Source organism: Equus caballus, chromosome 20 (genome assembly GCF_041296265.1).
Source record: "Equus caballus isolate H_3958 breed thoroughbred chromosome 20, TB-T2T, whole genome shotgun sequence".
Taxonomy (NCBI): Eukaryota; Metazoa; Chordata; class Mammalia; order Perissodactyla; family Equidae; genus Equus; species Equus caballus.
Window position 1 is genome coordinate 59902521 of NC_091703.1, and position 24114 is coordinate 59926634.

Genomic DNA, 24114 nt, shown 5'->3' on the forward strand with positions numbered 1-24114 from the left:
TTCCCCAAACCAAAAGCAACGATTAGTTTAGCCCAAATATTGTGATTCCTTAAGTGCCAAGTATATATTTAGGTGCCCTTTCTAGAATTAAGAACCACCACAGCCATAAAACAAAGAACTACGTAAACCCCCAGTACCCACTTGGACAATCTAGGTAGAGATTATACTGATCTGAACTAGGACAATGGCTGTGGGGATTGGAAAAAATGAGCATACCATAGACATATTTGGGAGGTAGATTTCGCAGTTTGGTGATTGACTGGATATAGGAGGTAAAGGAGAAAGAAGGGTCGAAGATAACAGTCAGGTTTATCACTAGGAAACCCGGAATAACAAGGAGGCCTGACAGGGGAGTTGCTGGGTTCTGTTTTATGCCAATGGAATCCAAGCTAACTGTGTCATCTGCAGGCATCCAGCAAGCATTGGTCATATGAGTCTGAATCCAAAGGATAAAATGGAGGGGAAAAGCATAGCCCTGACAGCGGTTGGAATCATTAAGGAAAGAGCAGAGGCTAAGAAAACAAGAGGACTAAGATAGAACTGAGAAACAACAATATTTAATGAGTAAGCAAAGGAACAGAATCCTAGAGAGTAGTCAGAGAAGAAATGACCAAATGACCAGAAGGTGAAAGAAAAAGCTGGGACAGAGTGGTTTCATTGAAACCAAGAGATACAAGCTGTGTTAACAGAAAAGAGGACCAATAGGCCATGCTACTGAAATGATAAATAAGGTTGGTATTAAGACTTGTCCATTGTATTTTGCAACCCAGGTCACTAGTGACCTTGGTAAAAGCAGTTTCCATGGAAAAATGTGAGCCAGAATGCAGTGAGTTGAGGAAGAATGAGAGATGCTTCGCCCAAGAAGCACATCAGAAGTGTCCTTTATTATCAAGTGGAGACAGTCTGTATATCCAACTCAAAAGTACGAAGAGAAGAAGACAGAGGATGGCCACTGGGGGAGTACACAGAGGTCCAAGAAAAGTGTATGTTGCTTTTAGGAACAAAAGACTCACACTTATTTAAATGCTTAATGAAAGTTGCCAATAAAGAAGATGTTGAAGAGAGGAGAAAGAAGATCAATCAAGGTCCCTGAAAGGGCAGAAAGCATGGAAACTAGAGTTGAAATAAAGGGATTAACTTCAGTATATCTTCCTCTCTAAGAGGAAGAAAAGGAGACAGAATGTTAGAAGAAAGAGGAGAGGAGAGGAAAAATAGGAGGAAGAGGAAAATTAGGAGGAGGAGAGGAGGAAAGGAATCATTAACATTTAATGAGTGCTTTTCAGATGACGTAGACTCAGGAAGATTAAGTTCTCCCAATAAGTGGTAGAATCTGAATGTAAACTTAGTTTTAAACCCTTGATCTTTCATATCCTTTCTGAAAAGGAAAGGTTATCCATTCTGGATAAGAAAGATGGACAGTTGCAGAGATTCCAGTTTTCTCTTTCAGGTGGGAGATGCTCAGACAGCAGGATATAGAAGACTAAAGATTTAAGGAGAATGGAAATGGTTTTATATAGGCATAGCAGAGAATGAGAAAGACCCAAGGCAAGAAACAAAAATGTTGAATGCCCCACAGGAATTGAAGATTTCGAAGTTGTAGGGGCACCAATCTGCACAGGTGAATTATTTTTCTCCAGAAAACTGTTTTGGAGATGTGAAAAGCATAGGGTTGAAGTTTTGTGAGGATACAAAACTCAGGAAGACAATGACAAAAACAAGTTGAGGATATTGGAAAGAAAGAGACTAAAACAATGAAATATGGATTCCTAGAGAGATAGAATAAGAAACGAAATTAGGGAAGACTGAGAAGGAGAATCTAGTCAAGAGAGTGGCCATTCCTCGAAGGTGACATTTTAGATGCATCCTTGTGTTTAACACATTGATTAGAATAAAATAGGAAATGGGTAAATATTTTCTAACAAATGAATGAATGATGGCAACCAAGGCCTACCATGTTGAAATATAAGGCCAAAAGGGACATTTGACTCAGATCTCTCCTTCACAAATGATTCCAAATGAGATTTCTTTGGATGTCCAACAGGACCTGATGGCAACCCACTGGCTGACATAACCAAAACAGCTTTCCTAGATAAAACATTGCATGGACTCTGTCAAAGTTTTCTTGAGAAGAGCTCAGAGAAAGAGAAGTTTCTGCTGGTAACAAGCTGCTCCACAATGACTCTATCTCTTTACCCCATTATTCTCTCCCTTCCTTCAGGATTTTTTCACTATATTTATCGTCAAAACCACATCTTATCTTTAAGGTTATGATCACTCCCTTTGAGACATGGACAAATTCTTATTTCCTATGCTTCCTCATAACATAGGAAAAAATGCTGATATTTCAAAAGAATTTTCTAAACATTAAGAAACAATACAAAAGAAAATAAAGAAAAATCAGAGACATTAAAAGGAACCAAAATTACATAATATTTACTCTCTATAGTCCTGGTAGTTAACTACGTTTGTACACTCTGTTCTGTTCCATGTCTTACCCAAGACCCTGCCCAAAGTATTCTCCTTTGTAGTTATCTGGGTCACCAACCACATAAATAAGCATCATTCTGAGCTTATTTGAAAACTTGATAATCCTCATTGCAAAAATTCAAAGGTACAGACACTCATAAAGTAAAAGGGAAAACTAAACAAACAATAAAAGTCCTTTGTTTTCCCCTAGCCTTTAGATTTTTGACAAGTAAACATTTTCAGAACAAGCTTGTTACTACAAATAATTCTTGTAATGGCTCATTTTCTATTATAAGTTCTTTAATAATTGTCTCTGGTAAAGATTTAATGTGTCAATACTGATTGGAACTAGACAAATTTTGAAATATACTGAAAATAGAAGTTGAGGAGAATAGCTATGGTATATTCATACCCCTTGTTAACAAGTGGCCACTCTGCTTTGTGTGAAATTCATTAATTTATTCAACAAGTACTTAGAGAATACCTAGAATAGGCCAGTCATAAGTCTAGAAGTTCCAAGAGCAATAAAGATAAATTATTTCTTGTTCCATGGAACATAAATTAATCCATGATAAAAAAGCGTATGGGGACGCGTGTTATATGAATGAGGAAGGTACTACTGGCACCATTTTCCTGATGAGCCACCTGAGTCTCTGGAAGATGTAGTAACCCAGTTGACTTCACGCCTAGAAAGTAGCAAAATCCGAATGTGCGGTTTGAAACTCTTCCTTCATTTCTTCGTGCTGCTTACAAACTTTACAGGCAACAAAATATTGAAAACTAAAAAGACGTCATCTTTAAAAATACTAAATGCTAGGGCTGGCCCCGTGGCCCAGTAAAGTTCCTTGGGCTCTGCTTCAGCAGCCCGGGTTTGCGGGTTCAGATCCTGGTCGTGCACCTTCTCCACTCATCAGCCATGCCGTGGAGGCATCCCACATGCAAAACGGATGAAGATTGATACAGATGTTAGCTCAGGGCTCAAGCAAAAAAGCAAAAAAAAAAAATAGGAAGATTGGCAATGGATGTCAGCTCAAGGCTAATCTTCCTCATCAAATAAATAAAAATACTAAATGCTGAACAATTTTATATAAAAAGTAGCAGGAAATTCAAGGCTTTTTTTTAAACTTCGCATTTCAACTTAGAGTTCAGTAGCGTCCCTGTCCTTTGAGGTAACTAAGCACAGAAGAAAAATGTAGATAAGTTTCTTGAAAGTTACAGAGAATCAGAATTTTACCTCAAATAACCGGCAAAAAATGGGATGGGCTATTTGGGAAAGTATCGAGTTTCTCATCCTCAGGCACATTTGTGGAGGGTTAGATAGTCAAATGTCAGGGACGATCTAGAGAGTTTCCGGTTCTACCACCGAAGATGCTCACCACTTTTGCAAGCAAAGAATTAGATCCACGTTGGCAGTTTAGGTGGAACAGAGTTCCACCACCTATATATCCACATCCACCCAGAATTATAGAGACACTGTCGCTGTGGAAAGCCTCTGCGTGAAAGAAGTGTCACACCGGAAAAACACGCAGCTGCTCCCCCTGTGAAGATTTGGGATCTCGCTTCCATTCCCAACAAGATGGCGAAATACACAACAGCAGCACCAAACCCAGAGCAAACTCACCTGAGGACAGGGGAATGCAAAGTCTGGAACAGAACATTCTATATGAGAAACGCATGCCTAACCGATAGCTTCTGAGAAGAGAACAAATGCTTTCATAAAGGTCTAACACCATGTTATTTTCATAATAGGAAGCTAAAATAACAAAGGAAGCTAAAATAATAAAGGAAACAAAAAGTTGGGTCAATTCCCTGAGCTTGGTGCTAGTCCTGGTCTTACTTTGCATTTTCATAAGTGAACTGAAAAAGAAATCTTCATATTTTCCAGGGAAATTAAGATTTTGCATCTAAAAATATATTTATCTGTGTGGATAGGATCAAAGTAATTTTTGAAGGCTTTGTGGATGGGCTGGAAAGCAACAAAATGCTTCAAAGCTAAGAAGACCTTTGTAGACTTGTAGAAAACTTTAAATATACGTATAGTTTATAATATATATTTATGATAGTGGGTTCTGTAATCCAGTGTAAAATAAGATCTAGCAATGTCATAGAGCTGTCGGTGAAGATACCAACGAAGAGGCTGCTGCAGATAAAAATCCTGGGCCTCATCAAAAAGAATATTTTAAATATGACCGGAGAAGGTATTCTATCTTTTAAAAATATATAATGTGCCTGTAACTAGAATACTAACTATGGTTCTTGTTACTGTACCTCGGGAAAGCCTCAATGGGCTGGAAGTGAGTAGATATGTGTTTATTTATATAAGTGTATACCACATATAATTGCTATTATTATCATAAAGAAAGGCAAATAAATTCTACCGTGAAAAGGGAAAAGTGTAAGTAAAACTTGCCAAGGCTGTAAAAATGAAAACTCAGGGGAGATATTACTGGTCAGCCTACAACATAATAAAGTACCTCTTATGAATAAGTCCTTTTTAAGGAGTACTCACCCTGTTTTAAGCACTATTCTAAGCACTTAACACATAGGAACTCACTCTCTTCACAAAATCTCTTCCAGTTGGTACTATTTAATGTCCAAAGGAAGCACAGAGAAGTCTAATAATTTGCAAATGTCACACAGCTGGTGAGCAGCAGAGCCAGGATTAAAACACGGCATTCTGGTTCCAGGGCACGTGCTCCTACCCACTGCCCATGAAACACAAACCTCACTTTTAGTCTTGAGAGAGGCTTTGAATGAACTGGAAAGAAGTCGATTTGAAGCAAATAAAAATAAATATAAAATGAACTATAAACTTTGAAATCTGAAAGTGAAACTCCTGAATCCTAAGAGACAAAACCCATTTAAAATATGCAAAGAGAACCAGGAGGTCTTGACAGAGTTGCACAGAGGACTGCAGACAGCAGAGAAAGTAGGGTAAATTGGGGTAGGTCATCTCTAGCCTGAGTTCTGTCCTGGAAGGTCAGGCACAGCCTCCCTCAGAGCTGCACTTAGGGCCCGATACACACACACACACACATACACACACACAGACACGGGCTGCAGAGCAGGACGACCTTGGTCCCAAGCCAGAGGGCGTCATTCCTTCCTTGGGGTGGACACGTCAGCCCTTCGTGGCCACCTGCGCAGGCGTCTTCTGCGTTGGGTCGCAGCACCTACAGGGCAGCGAACATCTCTTCCCCGCCTCACCTGGGTACCACCCAGCTCAGTCCCACACACAGACTCTTAATACATAGATTTTAGTTTTCACGATGTGCTGTCATTTCCCCCAATTTCACAGCTTCAGACACCCATAGGGTCTACTTTGGGGAATAAGAATGTGTTTTTGATCTAGTTTCTGTTCACTGCTAAGGATTTGGCTGAACGCCTGACTTTATGACATTGTTTTGAATAGGGAAGCTCAGTAAAACGTTCTTTAGGGAAATACCAAATCTGAGATGAGTGACGGCATTTTTACTGGAGATCCTGCCGAAGCGTGGACTCGGTGGGGCAGTGGCTTGCGGGGGCTCGTCACACGCACTCCGCCCTCCGAAGCCTCCAGCCCGGGCTCAGCGCCACGTGACTGCAGTTAACCTCAGGCGGCCGCTGCTCCTGTCACCACAGCATCTGGGGTGGAACACAGTCACTGGACTCTTCCAGACATTAGTTAACTGGAAAAGGAATGTCACAAGCCGCCTCCCTCCCTCGTCCCGTATTCTTTCTCTTCCTGAGAATATGACTCCACAAGGGAGAGCACCCGGGGGGTCACTCAGTGGAGAGTGGGGTCAAGTGGAGCCAAGGCTCGGCTTTATTACATCCGTTAAACACGATGTTCCCTCCTAGTCATCAAGGAACTTTTTCCCAAAGGCCAGAGGATGATGCTTGCTGTGAAAATTGGGTACTTTAAAATCTTATTGTTGGTTTTTCTCTTCTCCTGAGTCAACAATCACTGTTTGGTCTAGACTGGTCTTAGGGATTTTTACCAAAGCTGTGTCACCAGGAATCCTTGGCTAAAAATGCGGGAGGTGGAGGAGAAAACGCAGTTCTGCCATGGGCTCAGGAGTAGTAAAATCTAGTCCAAGAAGTTAAAGAGTTAGAAATCAGAATTTCAAAAAACTAATGATGCACATACTAATTACCTTTACTCTCCCTAAGCCATCATTTGCAGCTACAAATTAGCTTTCAAATAAATTTGTTCTCTTACACAAACACGTCCATCATTTGATGGCTCTGACAATGACAGGGCAGTACTGGATAAGCCGCAGCTACGCCTCGGTGAATTCCTTCTTCACCGAGCATTACCTAGTTTCCTGGTGGAAAGTACACTCGTTCTCGTCTCCACCCCAAAGCGCACTGTTTGTGCTCCTGATGCATAGCAGTGACGCCATTTGTCCTTAGGGTTTTAGCTGTCTTCTGCTCTAGATGGAGAATGAGTGGGGATCAGACCTATTCTCTATATGCCACTATTCCAAACACAATGAACTGGTCTACCACTCTGTCTTGCACACATAGTAGGTATGCTTCCTGCATTTTATCTTCTTAACTTCACTTGAGGAAAACCTACATCCTCCCAGACTTGACCGCAGCATGCCTCCCACTCTACATTTTCAGTCTTTCAGAATGGGCTATCAGAAATACAGGAGTAGAAGTTGGATACATACACATGAAGAACTAATGAGAAATGCTGTATGCTGACAACCGAGTATTTTAATATATTCCAGTGCAGATGAATGGCAGTCACTATTTAAAATGCCATGCATTTCAAACATAATTTGAAAATGGGTTCTCACCTTCAGTCATTTAACCTCAAAGCATTTTTATAAAAATGAGGCAAAAGCTTTGAGAAAAACAAACATTGTGCTGTCAATAACCACCAAAATAGGCATAAAAATTTTTATAGCATCCTTACGCTTCTGAAACTCAGTGCTTAATGAAGTTATTTTAAATGATTATTCAGACTAAATGAACTTTCCTAATGCAATTTCTGAATTTAGTTTTTATTATATTTATAAACTTAACGTGTAGAAGAGAATTTCTTCACAAACTTCTCCAAAGCAGACATAAAAAAATATAATCCTGCTGCCCCTATTCATACTGGCACTCAAACAGTTGACATAGGATAAGAAGAAGATTTTCTGTCAGTATTTTGGTAAATAATGTTTTAATTATTAACTTCATACCTCCTCCGGAAGGTCCCCTTCATCATTCATCTCACACTTTTTTATTTGTCAGCTTGGGAAACCACAATATCCCCAATAAATTCTTCAACGTGTATTTATATGTGTACCAGAAACAAAGCGGCAGAGGCTGAATTCCATGGAGGTTCTTTCCAGAGGGCTCTGGCAGGTAATAAAAGGTAAACACCAGAGTCTGATGTGTCATGCCCAAGGCACAGTATGCCAGCAGCGCGCTAGAAGAGTCGAATGACAAATGCTCATTTATGCCTGACTCCCTACGAACAAAGGACATACAAAGCTTAAAACTGTTGATTGACTTTTTCTCCGACCTACTGAATTTTGTTAGATACAATTGTATTCTAGAATGAAATCTATTGTGATGCTCAGACGATGACACATTTATTAGACAACAATGCTATCAAAGTCCACAGACAGAAAGACAAATGGAAAATTACAGCTGTAAGTGACCCAGATTTTTACCACTGGCAAAGATGCATTCATTTGTAATTCCCATTTTTATTTTCTTTTCTAGGGTCCCTTCTGGCCTCTAAATTAATACTGGTCCTTCATTATATAACTACAGCCATCTTTCTTTAGCCTTTCCAATTCTCTAAACGTCAGTCTCCGACAAACCCCAGCCCATCTCAGCTGTCCACAATGAACATGGAATCATCTACAGGCCGCCCCACGTAGTCCCAGGACGCTCCTAACTCAGAGGAAGTGAGGAATGCCTTCTCAGAGGGAGTTCGCTGCCTTCAGTTGTGATTTCAAGTCCAGCTGGTGGGGCATGGAAGGTGCTTTTTCTGAATCAAACCAAACCCTCTCTAAGCATTTTCCATGTGTGAGTGCACAGTCCCCATAGCTGATCGCTGCTATCTGGGAATCCAGGCGAGAGGAAGCCCAGGCCCACACTTCACCCTATCAGCCAGGCCTGACTCTCTTGTTCTGTTTCTGCAGCGGCATAGTCATTATTTCGCGTTTGCTGTAGTGACTCTGCTTTTTCGTTTGTTTCTTTGTTTATCTTTCCACCTGTCTCTCTTTTCTACCTTATGAATTTCAGTATCTTGTCAGTTTACCCTCTTTGTCTCTTTCTAATCAAACCATAGTATTGAATTCTAACATATTGTTTCTAACAGTTGCTATATGGCTGACAAATTTTGTTCTCTGTTCTTAATCACAAAACTTAGTATCTGAAGAGTTTTCCGTTTCTCTCTTAAAATTCCAAAAACTAAATTGGGCCTATTTATCTATTCACTAGATTGATTTTTCATAATTTCCTGGAAGTCCAAACACTGATTCTGTTTATGAACTGTAATAACTCATCTATTTATTTTATAGAATCAAGATGAAATAAAAAATCATAGATGAAGTTTCCAGATAATCAATATTATTTATATAAACACAACAATTTAAATGCTGTTTGCATCCATAGCCACACCCTCTTTCCTTAACCCTCCAAATTAATAGTTAATCTTAATTCTAATGTTCAAGATAAAATGGAAAAATTGTATCGTAAAACATGGAGTTGGTACATTTCTGACAAATAAATTAGATAAACAATTACATCTTACCTTTATATCTTTTTAAGTCTTCTTTTATAGGAGTTTTTGGGGGCCAGCCCCGTGGCCGAGTGGTTAAGTTTGCGCACTCCGCTTCAGTGGCCCAGGGTTTTGCCGGTTCGGATCCTGGGCGCGGACATGGCACCACTCATCAGGTCACGGCGAGGCGGCGGCCCATATGCCACAACTAGAAGGACCCACAACTAAAACGTACAACTATGTACTGATGGGATTTGGGGAGAAAAGGGCAGTAAAAAAAAAGAAAAAAGAAGATTGGCAACAGTTGTTGGCTCAGGTGCCAATCTTTAAAAAAAAAAAAAGAGTTTTTGTGTCACATGCAGAGCAGTGTTATCTGCACAATAGTGTCACAAGCTGTACATCATAAGTCAGACAGATCTTAATTCAGAGATTCTCATTTCCAGTGATAACCCCCACCACTGAGCATCTTTCCAACTCTGTTGTACTCGTTGGGGCTGTACCCCCTCATCTCTAACCTCCCAGTCAAATTGTCTTTAGCCCCCTCCTCATTATAACTGGACTCCTGCTTCACTCTAAACCTCAAGATTAGCTATTTTAACAAGTCCCCCCCAAATTTTTCTCCCATCAGTCTAGTTGTATACTTACTAAAAGTCAATTGTAGTTATTTTCAAAATTGTTTTATCCTACTTGCACAGATTATTGCACATATGCTGTTTAATTAAATATTATGTGAACCAATACAAATAAAGATATTTAATGTTTCTTAAAAACTAAGCTGAATGTTTTAGGAAAACTTGAAAATAATATATGTTTTAGCTCAGGCTGCTATAGCAAAATACCATGGACTGGCTTATAAACAATGGAAATTTACTTCTCATAGTTCTGGAGGCTGGGAAGTTCAAGATCAAGGTGCAGCAGATTTGGGGTCTTATGAGGGCCTCCTTCCTGGTTCGTAGGTGACTATCTTCTAGCTGTACCTTCACATGGCGGAAGGGGCAAGGGAGCTCTCTGGGGCCTCTTTCATAAGGGCCCTCCCGACCTAACCACTTCCCAAAGGCCCCACCTCTAAACAGCATCACACTGAAACTTAGATTTCAATATATGAATGTTGGGAGGGCACATTCAGTCTATAGCAGTACCTGTCTCATAAAAATTTTTGTAGAACTTGGTTCAGGTAATAGAGCTATAAAAAATTAAGAAAATTTTTTGAAGTTTAGAATTTCCTTTTAGATTGTCTTATAATGGTCTTTTTAAAGATCTTGTGTCATGAAAAAATGAAAATCTTTTTTTTTTTAATGATGAGGGGTTTTTTTTTCTTTCTTTCTTTCTTTTCCCTTTTTCTCCCCAAAGACTCCCGGTACATAGTTGTATATTCTTAGTTGTGGGTCCTTCTAGTTGTGGCATGTGGGATGCTGCCTCAGCGTGGCCTGATGAGCAGTGCCATGTCCACGCCCAGGATTCGAACCAATGAAACACTGGGCCGCCTGCGGCGGAGCACGCGAACTTGACCACTCGGCCACAGGGCCAGCCCCAAAAATCTTATATTATTGTTATATAATGCACTACAATAATATTTTATGCAAGAAAGACAATGGATTCAAATCAATGGATATATACATACACAAAAAAGGCACAGTTCCAAAATCAATACATTGGCTAATAAATTATATACAATGTAATTATATGACTTATTTTAAAATAATGTTTAAAGTATGTATACTTTTTTATGATTCCTTATTTCAGAAGACTTCCATGATTAACCAATCAATTTTTTACCTGATTGTTTAGGATAAAAGAGCTCCTTTATCTTTATAGACTTTTCTTTAAAAGTACATGAGGGCTTTGGGGAGAGATGTTAGATTTAATAAAAGCACTTACTTTTGCCTGATCAAAAAAAAAAAATCTAACTAAAGACATAAGCAAAAAAGGAGAAAATAAAATGAAAATGGGACAACAGAAAAAAGAATTGGATGGTACAAAGCTAATTCTAAACAGTCGATGAGGAAAACTGAAAACCAATCCAATGTACATCACAGAACTTTCCAGAAATAAGAGAAACAAGAGAACGAAATGGAAAATAGGATAGAAGAGATTTTAAAAAAATGAGAGATGGCAATCCAGGAGGTCCAACATGTGAATAATAGGGGTTTCAGAAAAAGATAAGAGAGAAAATAGAAGGGAGGAATGCTTCAAGAATATTAATTTCCCAGAATTAAAGGGCATGAGTTTCCAGAATGAAAGGGTACACTGAATGCCTAGCTAAATGGATTAAAATTGATACACATCAAGACTCACCATCATAAAATTTAAAAACACTACCATACACAAAGGATGAGGAATCAGAATAAACTCAGACTTCTTAATGGCAACACTGGAAGCTGGAAGACAATGGAGAAGTTTTCAAAATCCTGTGGGAAAATATCTAACCCGTAGTTCCATACTGAATCAAAACTATCAGGTGAAAAGCAAAATGAAGACATGTTTCACATGCCACTCTTATACCCTTTCTCAGAAAACTAATGAAGGATATGTTTCTCCAAACAAGGAAACCAATACAGAGGAAAACCAGAAATCCAAGTAACAGGATATCCAACACGGAGGAGAGTAAAGGGAATCCCGGGGAAGTGATAAAGTGAGATCTCAGAATGACAGCTGAATCTCAAGAGAAAAGTATTATCAGATATTTTCAGGACAAAGGCCAAGAAACAATTTTAAAGAAGAATAAATTAACAAAATACCTCATGTCTGAATGTTTTGGGAATAATTGATGTTGAATTTCTAATTTATCCATAGGATACTAAGCAGCTAAAACAAAGAGACAATTATTAACTCCATGGAAAAGAAAAAGCTATATGGGCAAGGAAAAATAATCATATAATAATAATACATGGCTCAACTGTGAATAGCTTTACATAATCATAACAATGTAAATACTAAATGTTGATCCTACTAAAATTGCAATATTATTTTATTGAGATGATTGGGGAAATTGAAAGTGTGCACGTGTGCTCAGTAAGGAGGGAGGAAAGAGGGCTAAATTCTCGCTTATCCAAGGAGAGAAGTCAATAGCTAATGCCAAAAACTTAAAGCATGGTAATATAAGTACAATTTTTAGAGATTATGAGTTAAACCAAAAAGATCCAGCTATAGAAATTGAGAATGGATGTCTTGGAAGGGGAAACAGAAGTGGGGTGAAGAACTATTTGAGTTTTTAAACCATGGGCATATATAACTTTAATAAACATGAAAATTGGGGGATGGAAATGAATGAATTGTTGATATTCTTTCTCAAAAAGCAGCTCTTTCAATTGTTGTATTTACTTGATTTTTCTTTCCTTTTTTTTTTTGGATGAGAGGTCTTATTTATGGATAGTTAGTCACTCTATCTGGTGACTCTCACATAGCTTTATATAGTGCTTACCATGTCTTACTGTATTTTACCTGTCTTTATATCTCCCACCTACACTGTGAATTCTTAGAGCATTTGCATTCTATTTTGTGACTTGGGTACCTGGAATACTGCCTATTTCATAATAAGAGATTAATATACTTTTGCTAAATAAATGAAATGATGTATGAGGGAGATCGAATTTATTATCTAGACAAAAAATGCCAAATTTCTATTATGAGAATTAAGTATGTTTTGCCAAAGATCAAATCGTCTCTTATGCCATGCTATATCAACTTTTTATGATGACTTAGATTCAAGCGATTGCCTCTGTGGTCCAGTCAATCACCACAGCCACTGACGTGATCATAAGTGCTTTCTTTTATTAGGAAAAGGACTGAAAACATCTATTGTCGGACATCTTCACCAATAGGTAACAATTTATATTTATGATTATTTTTTAGGTAAAGTCAGAGCCCTTCACACATTTACATGATTCACAAGCAGAACACAATATTCCCAGCACATTGCCTCCTAGATGATAGACAGAATTAGAGGTAAGTTGTATCTTCTACCCATATCTAGATGACTTAGGAATAATTTTTTCAGCAGAACAAATCATTGTAATCTAAACACAAAATTTACAGAAACATAAAGACGCTATACTCTGAAGTAATAGAGTCCAAGTCCATTTGAAAAATTTGGTTTCCATAGCGTACTGGCTATCATGCAGGATGGTGGGTGATAACCTAAATAGCACAGAACGCATGTCCATTGGTATGTCTTAGGTTATATCACAAATACATAAATTTCTAATGGATCAAAAATTTTAAAGTAATATGTTTTTAATTAAGTAAACATACTTTAGAAAAAGAAACCTTCCAAAAATACCTCTTTCCTTGGCTCATTAATCGAGCTTCTTCAATGAAAGCCCGTGTGCCTAAGGTGTGTATCAACCTCTTTACTTCGAGACTGGGACCCAGATGAAGCTGAAGTGTCCACACTGCTTCCTCTACTCCAGTTGTGAAAGTGTGTAATTACAACAAAAGTTTTAGGAATTTTACAAGTATCTGGCACTGCTACATTATGGTAGTAGATAAAATAGGATACACTTACAGTTCTGAGTATGTACAAGTGAACTTCTAAGTGCCTACAGACACAAACTCATTTAATCTCCCCACAACCAAGAAGGTACTACTCTTACTACTCCTGTTTTACAGATGAGCTAACTGAGGGACAGAAACCTGAAGCGTCTTGCAGAAGCCCCACAGCTAGTAAGTGGCATAACCAGAATCGGAACACCAATAACTTGGCCCCAGAGTCCACTCTCTCAACCAGGAAGGCAAGATGGGAAGGAATTCAGGCTTTAAAAACAAATGCAGCACCGAAAAGAAGCTTAAATATATGCATAAATATATGGGTGAGGCAATTTCACTAACCCTTGTTCCTTTGCCTTAGTGAGAGCCTATCGGGTGACACACAATTAAAGGAAACTCTATTGATATCATTTCTTAGCCTAAAATTGCCTGATCTGAGTAGGAAGTTTATTTGATGACTTGCAGCAAAAATCAGATTATCAGTCTGTTTTAGGAGGGCACCAGTGATTTTTAGTTTTTAGGAGTGATGTTTGCTATCATATATTTATCATTCCTAAATACTGAAGACTTCAGATGGAAGAAATAGATGGTTCTCCCATCCATAGACAGTTGAAGTTTTGAGAAAAAAGGAAAAAAATTTAAATGGCATTTGTAGAGAATTTGAAATGAAGATATATTTCACATATTTGTGTCTCTCCTTTTTCAGAAATTGCTAATTTAATTTTTTTTTCAATTTTGTAAAGAGAAAAAAAAATCCTTGAGGGCAAAGGAATGCTTAAAAGAAACCATTTAAAGATAATTAACGTGCACATGTGAATTTAAAGAATAAACCTGGGTTCTTAACCAATAACGGGGATCAACAAGCTTTTTTTATGTATAGCCCAGACAGTAAGCATTTTAAGTTTTGTGGGCCTCAAGGTCTGTATCTCGAGTATTTAACTTTGCTGTTATAGGATGACAGCAGCCGTAGACAATATGTAAACAAATGACCACAGTCGAGTTTCAATGAAACTTTATTTACAAAAACAGGCAGTAGACCAGCCAGTGGCCAGTTTGCCAACCCCTGATAGAGAGGATTTGATCAACAAATATACACATTTATACTTCACAATATCCCTTAAGAGACTTTGTTTTCATTTTGTTATATAAAAAGAAAGTATGTAATAATATATCCTATACATATTATATGCCATTTTGAAACTAAATGTAAAACATTTAGAGAAAACACATGAACAAAAATAATTTTACTTTTCAAAAATCGCCTTTCGTCAAGGTCTGTATTCCTGGTAGAATTCTTACTTGGGAGATTGCCTCATATTCTGTTTAGAGTCAGCAAAAGCAAGAATAAATGCTATTTGCTTAATGCAGTTTTCTTTCTTCTGATATGCTTTGCGTCTTTTATGAAGCATATACATTTTTCTCCTCAGATTGATTTATGATTTGTTTTTTAAAATATTGATTGAAAAGCGTACTATTTAAGGTCCAAGAAATCAAATAAATTTTCTGGAAGAATTGTAATTTTAATGAGGGAATTTTATTATATTAAGAATTTATAAAATATTAAACTTCACTCAAACTAGAAAGTATTGAAGAATAAACAAGTTGCATGAATAAGAGAGTCAATTATTTTACTTATACATATTTATATACATATACATATATTTTATGTCTTACTGGAAAATTCTTGGTGCTTTGCTGGTTCATTCATTCATTCCTTTATCCATATTGCCAGTCCAGTACACACATGGCTAATAGCTGCATCACAGGCTAACTATGCGGGCAGCCACCATAATCACTTGTTGTGTTTGGACATATGGTATGTAATCAAATCCATGATATTAGTATGAGATCCATTAAAAGTCTTACTGCTACTTAAAATCAGTTTTCATGAAATCAAATGTTAGTAAAGGTCTTAGGAGATAAATGGGAAAAAATAATAAATTGTCAGTATGTCGATATTCAACACTTTTCATTCACAAGCATTTGTTCAATGCCTCCTACGTTCAGAGGGCTGTATCAGTCAGAGTGATCGTAGCTGTTGAGCCATGAGTGGAAGATTCAAGTCTGCCTAGCAGTCTCTGAGACAGCACACGGGAAGACTGTTCAACCCAGGGACTTCTCTTGCCAGAAAGATGTAATCTAATTGAACGGATCCGGAGAAGAGTGACTAAAATGATTAAAGGAATGCTGGGATTCATTTTATGAGAACAGATTGCAGAAACTAAAGTTTACTAACTACCAACAGGGGGAAACAGTATGTTGTTTACCACTAAGTTACTGCCTTCTGATGAATTATTTAACAGGATTAGAGGAGCGAAAGATGCAAATTAAGGAAAAGATTAACCCTCTTCTTTCCCTGTTGGAGAAACAGCAGCAGTAAATTCTATCACAAGGATTCTGGTTTTATCTCCTGTTTATCTAGGTTATATGTAACAAAACAATGTATGAGACACAAAGTTCTTGCCTTCCCAAAGAAATAAGATGAACACACCGAATGGGACTAAGGGAGAATTGATTTGTGAAAAGAATAGATGAGGCCACAGAATAGTTTGTCTCACCGCTTCCATCAGTCACCGGAACGTGGTTTCGGGCCAGCACAAGACCAGGACAACAGTGACAGAAGGATGCTTCCACTTTATCTTTCTCCAGATTTGTGGTTGTTCTAGAAGCTGCATGGGTTTGCTCCTCTTACGTGTGCATCCAATTATGACATAGACAACCAGAAGACTGCCAGGGACACTCTTCACCAAAGAGAATGTGGCGCAAAAGTTGTAAAGAGTAATACTGGAACTTTCCCCGTAGCTCTCGAACTCCTGATCACCAAAGTTCCTGGAAGCCCCTCCATTCACCCAGGCCCCACCTCTTCCCAGCTCTGCCTCAAACAGCTCATTTTCTAGGGAAACAGTAGATCTGTTTACAGGATTGAGATTTAAAACCCATCATTATAAAAAATATAGTTTGGGTGCAGCTGAATAGAGGATCATTGAATTCATGGATGAGCACAAATACACATGGGTGGGGACAGAACATGAGAGATTTTTTGTCCTTTTCATTTGCTCTGGAAAGGGAATTTCTTCTGTCATCTGCCCCTTCTATAAACCTAATTAAGCAACATGTAGAAAACAATGTCCCTGAAAAAAGTCAAAGACAATTATGTAGAACTGATACGATAAAAAACGGGTTCAAAGCGTTTTAATCTAGCATTTTCAATTATTGGCATATATCCACAAGCATTCATATATTTAGCACAAACTTCATAAAGTTAAATGAAGTCAATCGTGAATGTGGAAGCATGAAATTCTGAGTTCCAAGGCACATAAGGAGCTTGCAATCACATATAATGAGTTAAAAATTATCCGAAACAGCCAGAGCTATGTTTAGGAAAAGATAAGGAGTGACACAGAATACATTTTCATAACACTGTTAATTTAACTGATCTGATAGTTGCTGTTGTCCTTGCTTCCTTCTCTTACTAGGGACATCATTCTAATTACTGGGAGGGTGCTTAAAAATTATTGAGAACCCCAAAACCTTTCATTTGTGTGGGTTATGTCAATCAATATTTGCCATATTTAAAAATAGAATGATAATGAAAATAGTACATTATTATAAATAACATATTTTTTAAGAAAAACGACTATATTTTCAAAAACATAAAAAAGTATAATACAAGTATGACTAAATTTTTGCAAATCTTTTTAATATCTAGCTTAATAGCAAAACCACTGGAATCTCATGTCTGCTTTAGCATTTATCCTGTTACAATACCACATGTCATGCAGCCTCCAGAAAACTCCATTGTACGCTCATGAAAGAAGGAAAGAGAAAAAGGCAAATAACATCTCAGTATTATTATGAAAACAATTTTGACCTCACAGTCTCGTCAAACTGTCTTGGGGTCCCCAGACCACACTGAAAACTGCTGCTATCGTGAAACAGCCAACAGCTTAAAGACTTGAGCTCTGGACAAAACCTCATTCCTCAAAGGCACATCATGTAATTTTCTTGATCTCGGTTCTCTTAGGGGCAAGATGAGGTTTGGGACCAAATGACCTCTCAGGTTCCTCCTAATTCTAATATTCTGTGATTCTGTGAGATATGAATGAAAGGGAGACCCACCGGCAGTCTCCTACACTTATTTATGCCCCCTGTGGTTTTCCAAGTTGTACGTGCCCCCTTCACTCCCACACTGTAACTGTCATAACAGGAAATTGACTTTATAAATTAATTCCAGCCAAGCACCTAGCATGACTAGCCCAGGCAAGAAGGGTGAAGTTTCTCTGTGTAACTCTACACACGATCTGCAATGATAAGAAATGACAGCATTCCTAAATGAAGGTGGGATCTGAAACAGAAAAAGGACATCAGTGGAGAAAACTGGTGCAATACAAATCAATTCTCCAATTGTACTGTGGGGGATTGGGATTGGCCATCCCAAGTATGCCTCTTTGGCATGAGGATTATTTTGGTCTGATTACTTTGAAAAACTGCAGACATGAGAGAAACTCTGAAAAGCAGAAGTTACCCTTTGTAAGAGATATTTACATTTATAAGGGAAACCTCTATCTGGAAAGGTGTCTCCCTCTCTGTACGAGGAAGAAGGGGCGATGACCTTATCTCTAGAAACTCTTATCAATGCAGAAGGCAAGGACTTAAATCTGCATGATAACCTTACTCTTGCTTACTATGCTTTTCTGGTAATCTCTCATAACTGACTCCCCCCACTGCCAACATCCCCCTTTGTAGCTGAAGATGGTATTTAAGATGAGAAGCTCCACCATTTTGGCAAGCTGTTCAGTTTTCCTGAGTCTCTCCCGTGTATACACGTTATAAAGCTTTGTTTAATTTTCTCCTGTTATTCTGTCTCATGTGAATATGTCTAAGAAATAAATATTAGACCTTATGTGTATGTATATACATAGGTATATGTATATGTATGTATAGGTAATAAAGTATATGTATTTTTTTAATTCAACCAATTGAACTTGAATGTCAGTGGCCAAGAAATACTAAAGAGAAAATCGCTCAATAATTTCATTTTATTCTGGTCCATGAGATCTCATTAAAGGTATTAAAGTATTACCCTATACAGGGAAGTTTGATAATCAGATTTTTAAAATATCACTGAAGAAATAACAGGAATTAATACCGTCTTTTTTTTTGCATAGATCAGAAGCAGCCACACACTGAGAATAGATACAATACTCGCCTCCCAGATCCCGGTGCAGGCCTCTATCAGCCTGATTGCGCCAATCGGCAGGAATCCGTCCTTCACCCCGCGTGCTTCTCACAGTGACATTAACAAACGAGTTCATCTCTCCCGCCTCCATCCTCTCAGGCTTATTCAGCCTTCTTTTGAGCTGAAAGTTTTTCCTAGTTTGATCAAAATATTGCTCTCTCAAACATATAAGAGGCCTTTTCAGATTCACATCTTGATTTTGATAATATAATAAGATTCATTTAATATAAAAGGCTTCAAATTTCTTATACTTTAATTGTAATAATGCCTTGCCTATTCATATCATAGTTGGAAATATAATAAATTAACAGTGTTAATTATGACGTCATGCCAATAGAACAGTTGAAAGAAAACGGTCTGTAAGCTAACTCATTATGAACAGTGACATAATTTTAATTGTCTTATTCACATTTTAACCTGAATCTCTATAAAAAGGTTAAGCATTCAGTTACATATTTATTATTTTCTACTTACTTTAATCAGTCTGAGATATGACCTGGCATTTAACAGTTCATATCACTTTGAATTTTATGTTTATAAAAAAGAACAGTCAAAAGTATGTAACTTAAATAAATGTTTATGTCACAAAATGGATTACCCAGCTCACAATTCCTCGATTTACAAATGACCCTGTCACTCGCCATGGAATCTGTAACGGAAAGCTTGGCTCTGGCAGTAGTGACTTGGAACTGGCAGATGACCATAAACAAGGGAGGAGAGTATTCCCTGAAAAAGCAGCAGAGGAGAGAATCAGAATTTCCAGGAGGGGGAGGGCTCTTTTGCAAAGTACACACGGTTACTGTGGTATGCAGAATTCTAAAGATGGGCCCCCCCAGATTTCCATTCTCTGGTTATTCAATCAAACACAAATCTAGGTACTGCTATGAAGGGATTTTGTTAATGCAATGAAAATCCTGAATCACAGATTTTAAGATACTGGGATAGTGGAGGTGCGTCTAATCTAATCCCAGCAGCCCTTTAAAAGCTGAGTGTTTTCTCTGGCTGGCAGCAGAAGGAAAAGTCAGAGATGGAAAGCACAAGAAGGATCCAGTGCACCATTGCTGGCTTGAAGATAGAGGAGGTCACGTGACAAACAACGTGAGCAGCCCCCAGCTGACCAGTAGCAAGAGAGTGGGGCCCTGAATCTCACAAATGAAGGCCAAATTGGGCCAAATTTAGAAAGAGCTCGGAAATGAATTCCCCAAAGGCTTCATATGAGGGCCCAGCCTGGCTGAGACATTGATTTTGGCCTTTTGGGACCCTAAAAGCAGAGAGTCCAGTCAAACTCATTCTGACTTCTGACTTACAGAACTGTGAGATAATTAATAGGTATGATTTTTTTTCTTTTTCTTTTTTTTTTTTTTGAGGAAGATCAGCCCTGAGCTAACATCTGCCAATCCTCCTCTTTTTGCTGAGGAAGACTAGCACTGAGCTAACATCCATGCCCACCTTCCTCTGCTTTTTTATATGTGGGACGCCTGCCGTGCCATGGTTTGATGAGCAGTGCCATGTCCTCACCTGGGATCCTGACCAGCAGACGCCAGGCCACCAAGGCGGAACATGAACACTTAACCACTGCACCACCAGGCCGGCCCCTAATAGATATTATTTTAAGTCTCTAAATTTGTGGTAATTTGGTACACAGCAGTAGGAAATGAATACAGTCACAAATAAAGGATTAAGAGTCAGAGTGGCTTGGACCTCTCAACAGCAAAGCTATAATGTAGAAGAAAATAGAATGGTGCTTTTGAAATTCTGAGGGAAAGCAATCTAAAATCATCTACCCAGTCAAACCATCCAGAAAGTTAGATGATATACTAAGATATTCAAACAATGTGGCATCCTTTATTATCATCCTTCTCTCAGAAAGCTAGTAGAGCATGTGCTCCAACGCAATGAAAGCAAACAAAAAAATAAGAACATAGTTCAAGAAACAAGGGATCCTACTCATAGGCAAGGTGAAGAGAAATCCCAGGAGGACAACTGTACCCAAGGCCCACAGGAAAACCATTCCAGGCCAAAGCAGATCTGAAGGCCTGGGAGACGTTCTTCAAACTGATGGGCCTTGTAAGAATAGCTGGTGAGTCTGAAAATATTAAGAAGATATTTAGATGACTGATTGAGAATTTAGGGTCAAATTGATGAATAGTACATAGAAAGACAAGCAAATCAAGAAAACTGGCATTAACCCCAAGGGAAACAAAAAGTGGTAGTAAAGGGAAAATAATCAGAGTATAATATTTGGCTGAGCAATAAATAGCACTTATATTCATGATAACATAAACACGTATAATACTGTAAACTTAACAATGTGATTGTATTAGAAAAATAGGGGACTGGAAAAGCAATATTCTGATTCAAAGTTCTATATGTTCGTCAGAACCTACCATTGTCCTCTGTAGCACTGGCTCCTAGGGAACCAAGCATCATCCATAACTTTATTTCTATGGGAAAATATATTCTAGGTCCTAATCAAGAAACTTACAAATGAACCAACACCATTATCCCACAAAAATAAACAGACATCCCTTTAAAGAATTATTATGTTAGCAGTGGAGAGATGAAACCTAGGCTCAGAAATATATGCCATCAGCTTGGGGATTCTTTCTGTCCTCTCTAACAGGTTTTCATAAGGTAGTTTCTTTTTTATTTCTTCTCTTTTTATTTTTTTGTAAACTTTAAATTTATTTTTTTAAATGCATAACCAGTAGCCTTACATCAGTGTTAGCTAGGAAGGAGTTCATCTAGGGATAACAGAAAATCCAAAATAATAGAAGCTTAAACAAAATAGAATTTTATTTTCCTCCAAAAATAATATTTAAAGAATAGGCAAGCCAGGGCTTGTAGTGTGAGGGATCCCTGTTACTTCTACCTTATCACTCCACCAACCACACGGCTGCTTTTTCCACAGGGCCCAGGACTGCTTTAAGACAGCAGATACTGTGTCCTTGTCTCAGCCAGCAGGAAGGATGAAGGGTAAGGGTGGTCACGCCCTTCCCTTTAACATCACAGCACAACCCCCATGCTTACATCTCATTGATCTGGAATTAATCACAGGGCCACCTTTCTGCAAGGGAGGCTGGGAAGTATTGTCACTACTGTGGGCAACCATATTCGCACCTGGAAATCAAGGTTCCATAACTACGGAAGCTGAGAAGAACGAGCCAACTAGCAATCTCAGGCCCCAAATCTTTTACTTAATTATTTCCCCCACTTAATGAAAGACCATCCTTTTCATAAATGGAAGTTCCAAAATAAATGGTCTGTTTCTGAATTCCATATTTCAACCTGTTGACTTATTTGTTGATTCGAATACTAATACTGCACTATTTTATTTACCAAAAATTTAAAGTATAGTTTAGATATCCAGGCGGCAAATCTTCCTTCATTGTTTCTTTTTAAAAGTTTGTTAAATAGTTTTGTGGCTTTTCCCTTACAGATAACTTTCAAAGCCAGTCTTCTTAAAGCAAAACAAAACCTATTTGATACTTTGAATTTGCATCAATTTCTAGAATATTTGGGGAAAATGGACATCTTTACAATTCAGAGTGTTCTCATCATAATGATATGATTATTCCCTCGGGCCTCCTTTGTGGTCTTTAGTGAAGTTGTGAGGTTTTGATTATTGTTCAGACATGTAATTTTAAAGCCCATTCCTTCTCTGCTTCAGTTTATTTTATAATCCATCATTATTCCAAAAGTTCATCCACTTTTTCATTCATTCACTTTCTTCTGAAATGACTTATTCCAGTATGCCCTAAAGGCTAGAGGAGTCTCTAAGATAAGGTACTGTTTTCACAGCAAAAAGACACATGCTTCGTGAAATAAAATTAGATACTAAGGCCAAAGCCCTGTGAAAATTCAGAAAGTTCCCAAGTAAATATCTGTTCTGTTCTTCTTTTCAGTCACTATCTGGAAATGTACAAGCTGAACCTCACAATGAGTAATCCTGTTTCCGAAGCCTGCTTAAATAAATGACAACTCATTAAAAATCCAGAATAATTGTTGAGTCATACATGAATCATACAGCAGAGTCCACTAGTCGGGAAAAACTTGTAAGGAAATATTCCTAATAATAGAAAAAAGGTAACTTTGTGAATGAGAAAATAAGAAGCCTAAGTCTGTCTCCAGCTTTTGAAAGTTTTGGTAAATGTGAGCAGAAAACATTTTTCTCCAAGAAATAAAAAACAAACAAAAATATTTATTTATCATAGAAGAAAATATAAATGAGTTGGTCATCCAATATTGGCTAAGCCATGAAGAAGATGCTCTAACTTAATGACTGAAGCTCTGGAGTCAATGACCTTGAAAAAGACTATCACCCTCAACTGCAAAGGATGTGGAAATGCAATTATGCATTCACCATGAAGAGCTGTGAACTCTTGGCTCGTTCGGGTTTCTATTTTGATTTTTAGTTAATGGCTCAACAAATATTCTGGGACATATAATCTCTTCAAGGTATTCTCAAGGGTTGTAGAGAAACAAGGATGAACCAAATCCAGATCTGGCCTAGAAGAATCCGCCGTTCGGTGGAGCACCCAGGCTTCTCTTAATTACCTAACCCAAGGGGGAGTGCCAACTACACTAGACACACAGATTTTTAAAACAAAATGAGACAAAAGCACTGACAGGGGAAGCAGGTTAATACAAAGCTGTTTGGAGGAGTCACCGTTGGAATGCAGCCTTGAAACGGAATTTGGGGTTTGTCCTTTTGAAGATGAGGGTGAGGAAGAGAGGGGAAGCTGAAGCTCTGAGCTCGCTGTGCACAGGACACAGGCTGATTCTCCGTCTAACGAGGCATGAAGGGAGGTAGACAGAAACAGAGAGTTCAGATCTTGGTTTTCAGAGAACTTCCTACCTGAGAGGTCTTCCAAACATGGAGCATTTTGTTGTTTTCGATTGAAGCAAAATGTTAAATTTAATCAGAACTGGGCTTTAGAAAGATTGATTAAGGGCCCAATTTGTAATGTGAACTTATGGGAGTATTAAGGCAGAGAATGGAGTCTAGGGGCCAAATTAGAAAATGCCTGTAGCTGCCCAGATGACAAGCATGGCCAGCAGAATTCTAAGAAGGCCCCCAAAGTGCCAGCCCTTGGCATACACACACCTTCCCCCAGTTATTCAGTCCAACACTCTTCTAGGTGTTGTGTGAAGGGATTTTGTGATGTAATTCAGGTCCCAAATCACTTGGTTTTAAGGAAGAGAAGTCATC

The 24114-nt window shown here is 38.2% G+C and overlaps 1 protein-coding gene and 1 long non-coding RNA gene across 9 annotated transcripts in view; one reads left to right on the forward strand and one right to left on the reverse strand.

Moving 5' to 3' along the window:
• LGSN (lengsin, lens protein with glutamine synthetase domain) overlaps positions 1-24114 on the reverse strand; it is an 80923-nt gene that overhangs the window by 18896 nt on the left and 37913 nt on the right. The window contains exon 1 of one of the 7 annotated variants that reach the window (XM_023625124.2): positions 16222-16434. The exons of 4 other annotated variants lie outside the window; for them this stretch is intronic. In XM_023625124.2, coding sequence (XP_023480892.2) covers positions 16222-16230 — 9 coding nt within the window. In that variant the 5' untranslated portion in view covers positions 16231-16434. Of the gene's footprint in view, positions 1-7643; positions 7975-16221; positions 16435-24114 lie in introns of those variants that run through there. 2 more of the 7 variants (XM_070244786.1, XM_070244785.1) reach the window with 2 other exon arrangements.
• LOC111769357 (uncharacterized) lies at positions 8038-22899 on the forward strand. 2 transcript variants are annotated; one of them, XR_011429822.1, is made up of 4 exons: positions 8038-8099; positions 13031-13123; positions 13787-13840; positions 22808-22899. It is a non-coding gene; the product is annotated as an uncharacterized lncRNA (long non-coding RNA). The 2 variants fall into 2 exon arrangements; XR_002802331.2 differs by lacking the exon at positions 22808-22899 and having other exon boundaries at positions 13787-14073.